At 39.5% G+C, this 13,556-nt stretch overlaps 1 protein-coding gene across 3 annotated transcripts in view; it reads left to right on the top strand.

Moving 5' to 3' along the window:
* The window catches only part of CHD6 (chromodomain helicase DNA binding protein 6), a 238,513-nt gene that overhangs the window by 119,772 nt on the left and 105,185 nt on the right, over nt 1–13,556 (top strand). For all 3 annotated transcript variants that reach the window (XM_049779100.1, XM_049779101.1, XM_049779099.1), the window contains exons 9-14: nt 3,730–3,816; nt 4,003–4,137; nt 7,429–7,550; nt 8,193–8,436; nt 9,781–9,957; nt 10,920–11,063. In XM_049779100.1, the coding sequence (XP_049635057.1) occupies nt 3,730–3,816; nt 4,003–4,137; nt 7,429–7,550; nt 8,193–8,436; nt 9,781–9,957; nt 10,920–11,063 (909 nt within the window). The remainder of the gene's footprint in view (nt 1–3,729; nt 3,817–4,002; nt 4,138–7,428; nt 7,551–8,192; nt 8,437–9,780; nt 9,958–10,919; nt 11,064–13,556) is intronic.

Genomic DNA, 13,556 nt, shown 5'->3' with positions numbered 1-13,556 from the left:
TAAATTATGGTAATTTGTTGCACATACGTACCAGTTTTTTATCCATAAGGAACATTGTAAGATGGTACAAGTTTTCTTCTTGTTCCAATAGGAACCTTTTTAGCTCCCATGTTACCCAGCACTTGGCATGATTGTCTTAAAGACCCTGAGAGCTGTTTTTGTGCTATTTTGACTGTTAGAGATCTGAAGCAAGGAAGATGATGGCTAAGTTGGAAAAAAAAATCTTGAAGCCCCTTTGGCTACCCTCCCTCTATTCTTGGAACACTTTACCCATACTTCTATTTTAGTAAGTGTTTGCAGTGCAGTCACTTGTTTACATGTCTGTATCTTCCATTTTAAGCCCTGTGAAACAGCGTCCATGTTTTCTTCATCTTTCTGTCATTGATATAGGACTGTCTCCAGAAAGGAAAGGGAGTGTGCCTTTTGCAGACCTTTCACCACTTTGCCTTTCCTTGAGTAATTTCCAGATTCATTAACATGGCCCTTGTGTGTGTCTGTTTTCTTATTCTCAAGGGAGAGCTTTTCCCTTAGCTGGGAATAGAGGAAACTGTTTATATAGAAATCATGTAAAAGGAGTTTGTACTCTGTGAAAAGGACACACTTTAGACTGGAGGACAGCATGAAATGAGGAAGAGATATAATGAATATTGGTTCTTTTCATGCTGTTTTTTTTTTTAAAGCAGTTGATTAATTGGTTTTTGGACCATACCCGGCAATGCTCAGGGGTCACTCCTGGCTCTGTGCTCAGGAATCACTCCTGCAAGGCTTGGGGGACCATATGGGATGCCAGGCCTCAAACCCAGGTCTGTCCCAAGTTGGTCACATGCAAGGCAAATGCCCTACCACTGTGCTATCTCTCCAGCTCCTTCATGCCTTTTTTTTTTTTCGGGCCACACCCATTTGATGCTCAGGGGTTACTCCTGGCTAAGTGCTCAGAAATTGCCCCTGGCTTGGGGGGACCATATGGGACACCGGGGGAATCAAACTGTAGTCTTTCCTTGGCTAGCACTTGCAAGGCAGACACCTTACTTCTAGCGCCACCTCGGCGGCCCCATCCTTCATGGTTTTTTTTTTGACCTTCACCTATTCAGTATTTTTATTAACAACTTGAGTAAATATTATTCTTATGGAATGGTGATTTTTTTTTCTCTCAAATATATCCAACTGCCTTTTGAGGTAGTTCAGTGAAGCCAGTTTCCATTCTTGAGAAGTTGTGACTGCCCATGGCCTCATGTAGAGTCTTTTGATTAACTCCTCAGTCCTACTGTAGTAGATACATGAAATCCGAAGGTGGGTGGATAAATAACAAAACATAACTTCAGGATTATCTGGATAGGCTGATCTGTGAAATATGATGGCAATAAGTAAAAGCAGTATCATGCATTGGTTTCTTTTTTAGGGTATTTTTTTTTTTCTTTTTGGCCTTTTGGGCCATACCTGATGGGAGTCAGGAATTACTCCTGTTTCTGTGGCCAGGGACATTTTTTCTAGAAGTGCTCTGACAACCATATGTCGTGCTGGGGATTCAACCAGGGTAGGTCACATGCAAAGTGGGGAAGTTGCTCCACTGTGGATGTGGACCCTGTGAAAGTGAAAGAACTCCACTGTACTTGCTCTCTGACCTACATTTTCGGTCTTTACAAGTTTGATGTGGGGAAGATAACTGGACCTTTTCTAGGTAGAAAAAGCATTGCCAAAATAAGTACGAGTTTACTGTGAACCAAGAGCAAGATGTAGCTTCTTTAAAAGTAACACTTTTTAAGGGGCTGGAGAGATAGCATGAAGGTAGGGGTGTTTGCCTTACATGCAGAAGAATGGTGGTTTGAATCCCAGCATCTCATATGGTCCCCTGAGCCTGCCAGGAGTGATTTCTGAGTGTAGAGCCATGAGTGACCTCTGAGCACTGCTGGGTGTGACCCAAAAAACAAAAAATAAAAAAAAAAGGTAACACTAAAATAGACTGTAGTTACAGAATTCTGTTGAACCTTGTTTTCTCCTTGTCTAAGTGACTTCATTTTGTACTGGAAATCATTGCTGGACTTTACAAAACTTGAGGGCAATGCAGAAGAGTGTAATGGTAGTAAAGGGGCAGAAGTATAGCTGATTAAGCATAAAGGTGGAAAGTGGACTACTCCATCTTGTGAGCCTAGGCACTACAGCCAGTTCCTCGTGGATGGGCCACTTCCTCGTGAGTCCTCTTTTTTTTTTTTTTTTTTTTTTTTTTGTGGTTTTTGGGTCACACCCAGCAGTGCTCAGGGGTTACTCCTGGCTCCATGCTCAGAAATTGCTCCTGGCAGGCACAGGGGACCATATGGGACGCCGGGATTCGAACCGATGACCTTCTGCATGAAAGGCAAACACCTTACCTCCATGCTATTTCTCCGGCCCCTAGTCCTCTTATCTTTTAAGGTGATCATACAGATCCCCTTAATGGTATCAGACAGAAAATCTGCTAGGATTAAATAACTCGGTGTTAATAGAGTCATTTCATAAATGGGAGAAACATGGCATTTTGAAAAAAAAGTTTAGGACTCGAACTTATTTAAAACTAACTAGGGAAGGGGTGTGTGTATATGTGATTAAACAAAAATTGGAAGGTAGATACACCTGGGTCTTATGCAAGGCATGTACTCTACTACTGACCCATATCCTTGACCCCAGTAAAGATTGTTGCAAAGCCAAAAAATGCAAAGAGAATCACTTATTGCCACTAAAGAAACAGTTCATATCAGTGAATCAATTATAAGAGGAAAATTAGAGTATAATTTAATACTAATGAAAATAAAATCCACAATGTCCCTACTATAAATAGGCAACATAGGTAAAGCTCTCGTGATAAGAGGGTCAGAAAAGACCTGAACACAAGAATAACAGGGTTTGGGATTGGTTTGTCATGTTTAAACCTTGAATAGGGATTGAAGTCAACCCCTAAAGTGCCTTTCTGCCTAGGGGCAGAGAGCATTCCAGCTCTCTAGTAGAGGGTCTTCTGAGTAAAAAGACTTGGTGTGAACATCTAGTTGACACAGCTCTATTACCTTGTCACGTAACTCATTTCACTTTACCAAGTCAGTTTCCTTATCTGTAAAGTAATTATGGCAGCTACTGTATAAAGTACTTTTGAGACCTCAATGTGAGTCACTTAGCATTACGCTAGATATGCATCAAATATTTCTAAATGTTGCTTATGACTGTTCGGTAAGTACTAATTTTTCGAAGCATAATGTTCGTAATAAAAAAAATTCCTCAGGATATGACTGAATCAAACTTTAACAAATACATTTGTGTAATCAACCACCTAGCTTAGGAAACGACACATTATCAGTACCTCAGAGGCTCCTCTCATGTCTTCTCTTCATGCTGTTAAGTTGTTATTTAAAAATAAAAAGACAAAGAAAAGGAAACTTGGGTTACAGGTTTCTAAGCTTTCCTTGGGAACGAAAAATATTAAGGACCCCTCATCTTGAGCTGATTTTTGTACAACACTGTATATGATGAAAGGTAATAAAGTCTTGCTTTAACTTCTAGGAACTGGTTGATTATATTATGTTGAGTTAGAGACAGAATTTAGGGAACAGTGAAGAATGTGGGATGACTTTGGTGCTCAGATGAACTTTTTTACTTGGTTCCTGGAAGGGCCCAATAGTGGGGTGGTCTCTTATTAAACACTGGATGCTAGATTTGATAGAAGGGGAACTCTTCTCAATCATTCTTCTCTGTTTGTTGTCTTAGCCTGATGAAGACTTATTTAATCCTGACTATATAGAAGTTGATCGCATCTTGGAGGTGGCCCACACCAAAGATGCGGAGACAGGAGAGGTGGGTATTTTGTTTTGTAATTCTTCATCAGAGTCTTGTTTTCTTACTGCAGTTTCGTTTGTTATGGTGACATGTGGTCTCTGTCCTAATGGCCTCCATGTGTCCTATCATAGGGCAATTTTCAGCCACGATTAGCTGCTTTGATTAAGTAGACAGTACCTAAATTTTCTCTCTTGTCTTCGCCAGGAGGTAACCCATTACCTGGTGAAGTGGTGTTCACTGCCTTATGAGGAAAGCACATGGGAGCTAGAAGAAGATGTGGACCCTGCAAAAGTGAAAGAATTCGAATCTCTTCAAGTTCTCCCTGAAATTAAGCATGTGGTAATGAATCTATGTCTCTGTTGGGCACCTCTTGGACCCTGTCACTTTATAACGTAGCTGTCCTGATGTCAGTGGGCTTACCAATTCCCTGCTTAGGGAGTTTTCCTACCCTTATCAAACTCTTCTAGCCTCAGGTCAGGCTAGGTCGTTTTTGAAGTGTGTGACATTTTAGAAGCTTGAAGCTAAGCTTAAATTTCTTGGTACAGAGTTGTTGAATGGAGTCAGCAAGATAGGTATCTGGAATGCCTGGCCTGGGGAAGAAAAGAAATTAAGTTGTTAGCATCTTCCTTATTACTGAACTGACTCCAAATGGTACTTTACCTGAATACTTTTTTAAAGGGGGATCTTATTTTGGACTTTGAAGTTTAGAGATGATTCTGAAGAAAAAAATGTTTTTATATCTAAAAGCTTTTGAGTTTTAAAAAGGTTCTTTTAGGTAAAATATGAAAATTTGAGGAAAAACATGAAAGATTTGATTTTGAGGGAAAACATAAGAGATTTTAGTGCTAAAAGAGACTTCTTGGAAACTCCAAAAATCAGCTTTTTTCTTTGAAATTCACCTGAGTGGCAGCCACTGCAAATTGTGGATCACTGTGCTAAAAATTTTTTTTTACTGTGCTAAATTATTTCTTATAGTTGTAGCACTTAGGAGAACCATAAAGTAGAACTGCCTAAGACTTGTTTAGAAAAACTACAGTTGGGCCCGGAGAGATAGCACAGCGGCGTTTGCCTTGCAAGCAGCCGATCCAGGACCAAAGGTGGTTGGTTCGAATCCCGGTGTCCCATATGGTCCCCCATGCCTGCCAGGAGTTATTTCTGAGCAGACAGCCAGGAGTAACCCCTGAGCAACGCCGGGTGTGGCCCAAAAACCAAAAAAAAAAAAAGAAAAGAAAAGAAAAGCTATAGTCTCAGAATTCTTGTAAGAGCATGGCTAGGAAATAGTTTTATTTTAGCTATTGAAGCCATAAAATGTGTCAGGGTAAGGCTCAGTTCATATGAAGGAAAAATAACCATGCCTATGTCTAAAAAATAAAGAACATATAACAAATTTTTGAATGAGAAATGCCAATAACTAAAGTTGGATTAGAGACGTAGTAAGGCCTTGCCTGCAGCTGACCCTGATTTGACGTCCCAGTACCACATATGATCTCCAGAGCAACATTAGGAATAAATTCTGAGCACTACTAGATTTTCCCATAGCCCCCCAAATAAACAAGCAAACAAAATTTCTTCAGATTAATTAAAGCTTCAGTGCGGTTGTAAGAAGCTTGACAAATCGATTCTAAACTATGTAGAATAATAAACAATAATGTAGCTAAGACAGCTTTGTTTCAGGTTTTCTTGTTTTGTTTTTGGTTATTTTTGTGGGGTGGGGGGCTAGAATGGGTTGGGTCATGTCCAGCATCCTTAGATGTTATTCCTGGCTCTGTATTCAGGAATTACTCCTGACAGTGCTTGAGAAACTATATGGAATGATGGGGTTTGGACTGTGTAAGTTACATGCCAGGTAAATGCCCTACATGGCTGTACTATCATTCCAGCCCCCAGCTAAGACATTTTTGAAAAAATAATTCCACATCAAATAAAAGGAAAATAATTGAAAAAGTTTGTTGGTTTTGTTTGATTTGGATTAATCTTTGGAATGTTGAAGAATTAGCTATATATTAGCTTGATATACTGGAGCTTGAATGGCATAGTATATCATAGGACATTTCATATCAGTGAAGAAGTGATTGATTATATGGAGAAATTGATGTTTTTTGTTTGTCTTTGTTTTTGGTTATCACCCAGCAGTGCTCTTTGGTTACTCCTGTCTCTTTGCTCAGGGGAACATTTGGGATGCTAGAGTTCATACTAAGACCAGCCACGTGCAAGGCAAATGCCTACCCACTGTACTATTTATTGCTTTGGCCCCAGAAATGTTTTAATATGGGGGAAAAGTAGATTTTCTACTTATGGGGAATTTAAAGTACTTGTAGTTTTGATTATATATGCTTTTTCTCCTTGTGTACGGACTGACTAATAAACAAAATATTCAACTTCCTATACTTTTGTGAGCTGGTATCACAGGCTCACAGAAATTATTGAAAGAGATGACTTTTTGTAGAAATAAGCAACTAATATTAATGCTATAATTTACTAATCTTGAAGTCTAAATGAGAGTAGAATCTAAGAGTCCAAATAAAAGTATGTAACACTAAAATTTAGGTGAATTTGTTTCTCACATTCATTAGTAACTTGCAAATACTTATAGAGGTATTTTAGTTTAGTGAAATCCAGAAAGCCAGGACTACTAATTGAAGCTAGTGTTAGGGCAGTGTTTTGAGATCTATCACTTTCCCCTTCATGATTTTTTTTCTCTGCTCATTCAGTGTTTCATAAACATCATTTCCCCCCACTCCCTCTTCCCTCCCCTTCCCCCCTCCCCTCCCCTTTCCCCTCCCCTCCCCTTCCCTTCCCTCCTCCCCTCCCCTCCTCAGCTTCTTTACGTTTATCTTTTTTAATTAGGTTTAAAAAATGTATTTTTATTTAAAGCATTGTGTTTTACAAAGTTATTTGTAGCTAAGTTTTTTTCCTTTTGGGCCACACCCATCAATGCTCAGGGGGTATTTCCTGGCTCTGTTTCTAGAAATCACTTCTGGCGGGCTCGGGGACCATATGGGATGCCAGGGGCCGAAACTGGGTCGGCTGCTTGCAAGGCAAGTGCCCTACCTGCTATACTATCATTCCGCACCCCCACTCCCGTAATTACATTTTAGATATACAATGTTTCAGCACCATGCCGACCTCCAGTGTCAACCTTCCTCCAACCAATGTTCCCAGGGTCCACCCCATACCACCAGCCTGCCATCATAACAGGCACCTTTTTTTTTTTTTTTGGTTTTTGGGCCACACCCGGTGATGCTCAGGGGTTACTCCTGGCTATGCGCTCAGAAGTCGCTCCTGGCTTGGGGGACCATATGGGACGCCGGGGGATCGAACCGCGGTCCGTCTCCTAGGCTAGCGCAGGTAAGGCAGGCACCTTACCTCGAGCGCCACCGCCCGGCACCTTTTTAAGTTTGGTTGTTAAAGTTGAGTCTCTTGAATTCAGTGTTGTTGACTCCATGGCTTGGATATTTAGTTCTGTCCTTTCTCAACACTGTCAAAATGGACCTGACTTCCCTTGACCCTGGCCCCATTTTTTGCACATCTATCTCTTTCTCCTCTTACCCTCAATTTCTTTCCTTTTCACTATACTCTGGGTCTGAAACATCATTTTCTATACATTGTGCTCTCTGCTTTTTCTCCTAGGAGCGGCCTGCTTCAGACTCCTGGCAGAAACTGGAGAAGTCTCGAGAGTATAAGAACAGTAACCAGCTCCGGGAGTACCAGCTGGAGGGAATGAACTGGCTTCTTTTTAATTGGTATAACAGGTGAGAGATCAGAACAGTACCAACCATAATGACCTTTTTTTCCCTTTCTTTTTAACTGTAAACTTGTTTTCCTTTTTTTATTTATTATATCCCTCCATCTACTGATGATAGATGGTGTTTGTGGGATTGAGGGAGGGGTCAGGTCACACATTTTTTTTTTTTTATTGTGATGATGCCCACACATTCTGGTTATCATGTTCATGGGACAGAGATAGCAGCTAACTGGCTGTGTTGCTGGTGGTCACAGACAACAGAGCTAACAAGGTTACATTGGGCTCATGTGACAGCCCCTGGCATCAAATGTCTTCAAGCGTCAGGACACTGATTCCATTCCTTGCCCCTGTCTCCCTGCCTTTACCTTTTTATAGTTACATTTGATGCACCTAGCTTATCTACTGTTTTTTTTATCTCACAAGCTGCTTAAACTTTCTGTTTTATAAGTAGGAAGAGTATGAATAATGTTAAAGACCCATCTCAGTTATATTTTTGGAAAATGCTGATAAGGCCTTCATTGATGAGTCACCTTGTGGGTCAAGGTGTGTTTCTGAAGTATCTTCTCAGTTGTTACCAATCTCTACCTTTTTCCTGAGTTGGTGATGAATTACCTGTTTTTGTTTTGTTTTGTTTTTCTCCTCTCTGTAGAAAAAACTGTATTTTGGCTGATGAGATGGGCCTAGGGAAAACTATCCAGTCCATCACATTCCTTTCAGAAATATTTCTTAGGGGAATCCATGGCCCTTTCCTCATCATTGCTCCTCTCTCCACCATTACGAACTGGGAGCGGGAGTTCCGGACATGGACAGAAATGAACGCCATTGTGTACCATGGCAGCCAAATCAGCAGGCAAATGATCCAGCAGTATGAGATGGTGTACAGAGATGCACAGGTGAGTTCACCTGTGGCTCATGACAGGAGTTCTCATGTCCATTGGGTTTCTGTGGCTTAGTTTGTCGAGTCTTATCATTAAGTCAAGCCAGCTGCTCCTGATTGGTAGTTTAATTTATGATGAAATATAGAATTGTAGAGCTTTAACTTCTCTTAGATATTCCAGAAACTCTTTAGAGTCCCTGAAAACTTTGGCTAGTTGATTGACTTAAGAGACTGCGTTTGAACAGAGGATGGAAAAAAGAGAAAGTTGCTTTTACATGAATGAAAGTTTATTTTTATTTTTTTTTTTTTGGTTTTTGTGTTCGGGCACACCTGGCAATGTTAAAGGGTTACTACATACTGAAGGTGACTCTACACTCAGGAGTCACTGATAGTGGTGCTGGAGGGACCGAATGGGATACTGGTAATCAAATCTAGGTCGACTGCATACATGGCAATGTGCCCCACCTGCTGTCCTATATCTCCAACCCCATGGATGCACAAAATTTTATTTGAAATGTTATGTTCTCAGTGAAGAAATTGAATAGAAAAAGAAAGGGTGGATAAAAGTTTTGAGAGGAGAGAAAAAGATTTGACTGGTAAGGATAAAGAGCAAACAAGCATTTGAATTGTGAAAAGCACAGTAGAATTGGTTTGTTGATTTTTTTCTGGTGAACATAATCACTTTACTGAGTACCTTTATATGCTTGTCCGAGGCACTGGTTTAGTAATTAAGCATGTTGAAAAATGAAATGAATCCAATCACAGGAAAACCATGCTCTTCCCAGGTGGTTTCTGGTCAGCAGACAGAAACACTTGGAAGAAGTTTGACATGAGACAGTTCATTTCTTAAATGTGATTGCAACACAGCAACCAGCTAATATACTTACCTTAGAATGCTTGTCCTCAGTGAACCATGCTCATTACTTCAAGTCTGCTAGAATCTAACTTGAAAGATGAAATCAATCCTATCTGAAAAGCACAGAAAGTTCCCATGGGGTTTAAAGTGAAGCATAGTTTAGACTGACTTTTGACTAGTACTGTGTGAATTGACAGCTATCCTCCTTACCATTCATGACAACTAATTCATAGGAAAGTCTCCTTATTATATTGTCCCTATTGCTCATCTCTCTTATCTTTGTGTTCTCTTGCTTCTTTCTCATTAGCATAATGAGTTCTGTTCTATGTAAATGCTTGGTTCAGTTTTACATGCTTTTTTTCTGCAGTGAAGAACATTGTTTACTGGCTTCTAACCTAGGCCCTTGCATTTATAATGCTGTCTCTTCCAACCCAGCTGGTACTCCATTAGCAGAATTTTATTAGCCATGGCACAAAACATTGCCTTTGGTTTTATCCTCCTCAGGGAAACCCTCTTTCAGGAATCTTCAAGTTTCACGTTGTCATCACAACATTTGAGATGATTTTGGCAGACTGCCCAGAGCTGAAGAAAATCCACTGGAGCTGTGTGATAATTGATGAAGCCCACAGATTGAAGAATAGGAACTGCAAACTTCTGGAGGGTCTGAAACTCATGGCCCTGGTGAGTGCATCTCAGGTTCTTTCTGCTTCCTTCTAGTCATTGTAGTGGTAGGTTTCTTTTTTTGGGAGTGGGAGAAGGGTTAGGCTACTAAGGTTTTCTCCTGCCTCTCTGCTCATGGCTTTCTTAGGGTGCCATATGCAGTACTGGAGGATCAAAGCCAACTGGGTTGGCTGCGTGTGAGACAATTGCCTTGGTCCCTTTACTATACTCTGGTCCCACAGGAAACAGTCTCGAGCCATCCATCATACAGCTTACTGACATGGTCTCTTTGCTATAGATTTTCTTTTTACTCTCTACCACTGTGATAATGTGGGAATTAAATTGTTGGTGGTTTTGTTTTTTGGTTTTAGTTTGTTTTGTTTTAAAGGTTCCGCATCTATGCTGGGGCCCACCAGTGCACCACCCAGTACTGCTTCAAGGCCATGTGGCCTCAGGGTTTGAATCCAGAGTTTTGTGTGTTCTAGGCAGATTCTTTAGCTTGGGAATAATGTTCCTTTCAGCCCCCTAGATTTTGTTTTTGTTTATGAACTGAGTTGACAGTTTGACCTTTGCTGTAGTGACCTTGGGGGAAATATTACATATCACAAACTTGTGGTCTGAAAATGTAAGTTTTGGCTTGTTTGTAGAACCCTAAATAATCTGGTACTAAAAGAGGCAACCTTTTAACATGACTGTTTTGGCTTCAGTGCCTAGTAGGTAGTGGGTAGCCAGCCATTCAGTCATATTGAAGGAATAAATGAATGATGCTTTAATTAATACAAAATTGCAGCTAAAAAAAAATCAGTGATGAAAGGAAGGTTGATTTGTTTATTGAATGTATCCCCATACAATTTTGCCACCCTGTCTTTTTGTAATAGTTGCTCCAATTTGAGCACAAAATGCTCTCGCTTCATTTTCTCCACCCAAACAATGTTATTTTGGTGACTCAGCCCCAGTTCATAATGTCCTGTTCATTTGTGCAGGAACACAAAGTGCTCCTCACTGGTACGCCCTTGCAGAATTCTGTGGAAGAGCTCTTCAGTTTGCTAAATTTTTTGGAGCCCTCACAGTTTCCTTCAGAGACAGCTTTCTTGGAAGAGTTTGGAGACTTGAAAACAGAAGAACAGGTAAGTAGAGGCCTCAAGAATTACATTTTTGCTGTTTACCTTGGCCACCAAAACAAGCACAGGTCACTTGGAGGGAAAAAGTTGTAGTCTTTCTCAAAATTCATTTCTGATAAAAGTGAGCAATACCTCCTTTAGTTAATTTATTATTGTTGAGGAAGGTAATCTGGTTATCAGCAACACTTACAAGTGAAAGAAAATTCTCAGATCAGCAATCAATGTGATTACACATGTAATTTCAGTGATTTTGTTCATAACTCTGGCTTTAGGACCATGGTAGTTTTTTTCTGCTTCCCTCAACCTTTTTCCTTCCTCTGTGAACCCAAAACATGTGCCTAGTCTTATCAAGTACAATAAAATGTACAGTTAGTGAAGAAGACACTTATCTAGAATCGTTGGTAAGTTCAGATCAACTAAATTTTCTGTTTTCAAAGATCTAGTTCTGAATCTGTCTGGCTTATTGAACCCAAAACTCATTCAGAACAGTCAGTATTGCTATCTTTCTACTATAGGTAGAACTCTCTACAAAGGGTTTCAGAAAAAAGTCAGTCAATTAAATGCCTAAGAACAAATAGGTACTTTGAAGGAGGAATTGGTCACATCTTTTTAAAAATCAGGAATCACTTCATGGAAAGAATATTATTTATAAATGGACTTTGGAAAGTGGGTAAGTTTTCAACGAGAGAGGAACAGTAGAAACTGCACTGCTAAATGGTGGTTGGAGGGAACAATGTAATCAATCAGTCATAGAATTTATCTCATTTAGTATAGATGAATTGTGTTGAATGAGGCAGAGAAGTTCAAAGTTAGATTATGGGAAGATCTTAGAAGACAAATAAAAATAATTTGGTGGATAACAGGGAAGGAATGCAAAGTTTTGATAGTAGGAATTACATACTTATTCCACTCAATCTGGCAGTGGTGTAAGAGTGGGTTGAGGCAGAGAATTTGGGACTGAAAAGTTTGGGGAACTTTGTTAATATATGTCGAGTAAACTCTAGTTCCTGTTTGTTGTTTTCTACTTCTATGTCATGTCAGACTAGATCCCACTTCTCTACATTTGCAGTATCTACCAATCCTTCAAAAGCCAGCTCCAACCCTCTCCATTTTTGGACCATTACAAATGCATCCTCTTCTCCCATTGCACTTATTTTGTGGTTTGCATTTTTTCTTCTTCCTAGACAATGACCTCCTTGAGGACAAGGCTCACATCTTCTCCAAAGTTGTGTTTGTTGTATTGACCAGCACAGTGTCTGGCATATAGTATACTCTAAATGATTCAAGGTATGAACCAAGTGAAGGGCAAAAGCTGAACCTAGCATGTGGCAGATTGGCATTTGTCTCTGTCTTTAGCAATTACTATCTAGCTGTGTCTTTTCTCTTTGGTTCTTAATTAGTAATTTCTTGTCCATTTCAGGGATTAGATCCCTAAGATTTATGATTGGTAAAAATTAAGGTCTCATAAATTAGTTAAAGACTGGAGTTAGATTAAGAGAAAGCCACGCACAAAGCTGCACACACATGTGCGCGTACACACCATCATATATTTATACTTTATAGTAAATAAAAATTGTGGAAAGCATCGGCTTTCTCTTTTCAAAGTAAAGCATATTCATCATTACTTAAAGCTTGTTATTCAGTAAGTATCTCTAGTCATTCATTCTTTGAAAAAAGAATTTTATATTCCTTCAGGAATCATTGATTCAGCACATAACTTATTATGCAGACCTCCACCACCTTTTTAAGTATTTTAACAGTCTTTCATGACTTAACAATTTGATCTTGTGTCCTTGTGTTCCCATTTATTTTGCCCTCATAACTTTACTGGCATCTTGTTGAGCTCAGGCTTACCTTGAATCTCTTCTCTAATGTCTTCTTGGGAGATGGGAACAAGTCATCCTGCCTAGTGCACTCAAGTTAGCAGAATTTGCTGTTCAGGCCTGGGCTCTTCATTGAAGTACAGTCAAATCATAGTCAGGAATACTGTCAGGTATAAAGCTCCCCTGATATGGACAGCATGTATGGTAGTAGGAGAGTTGTTCCAACATTAACTCTCTACAGACTGCTGCTATATCCCCTAACATGATTACTGTGTTATTTTGTGAAACTTGGAAGAGAAACCTGTTTCCAGATGGCCTATACATTTTTTATGTGATATATGTACACTTTATCAAATAACCACTACAGTAAGATTAGTTATTTTAAATCACACAATTACAATGTTTATTTGTTTTTTATTTTAGTGATAGAACTCTCAGCAACTTTGAAATGTATTTTACAGTCTCTAGTTATAGTCACCATGTTATATATTACATTCCCTGGGGCTTATAACTATAATATTTGAAAGTAAAAAAGCACAAGCTTTTGATTGCTGTTACTCATATTACCCACCAGAATACTTTGCCCACCACCAGATTAACTCTACATCTTATTTTGCTCTTTCTAAGTCTTCCTTTTGTAACATATCACTAGTATCTGCTAATATCGCTTGAAGTA

Source organism: Suncus etruscus, chromosome 9 (assembly GCF_024139225.1).
Source record: "Suncus etruscus isolate mSunEtr1 chromosome 9, mSunEtr1.pri.cur, whole genome shotgun sequence".
Taxonomy (NCBI): Eukaryota; Metazoa; Chordata; class Mammalia; order Eulipotyphla; family Soricidae; genus Suncus; species Suncus etruscus.
Note: the sequence above shows the minus strand (reverse complement) of the source record. Positions and strands in the feature narration are given on the sequence as shown.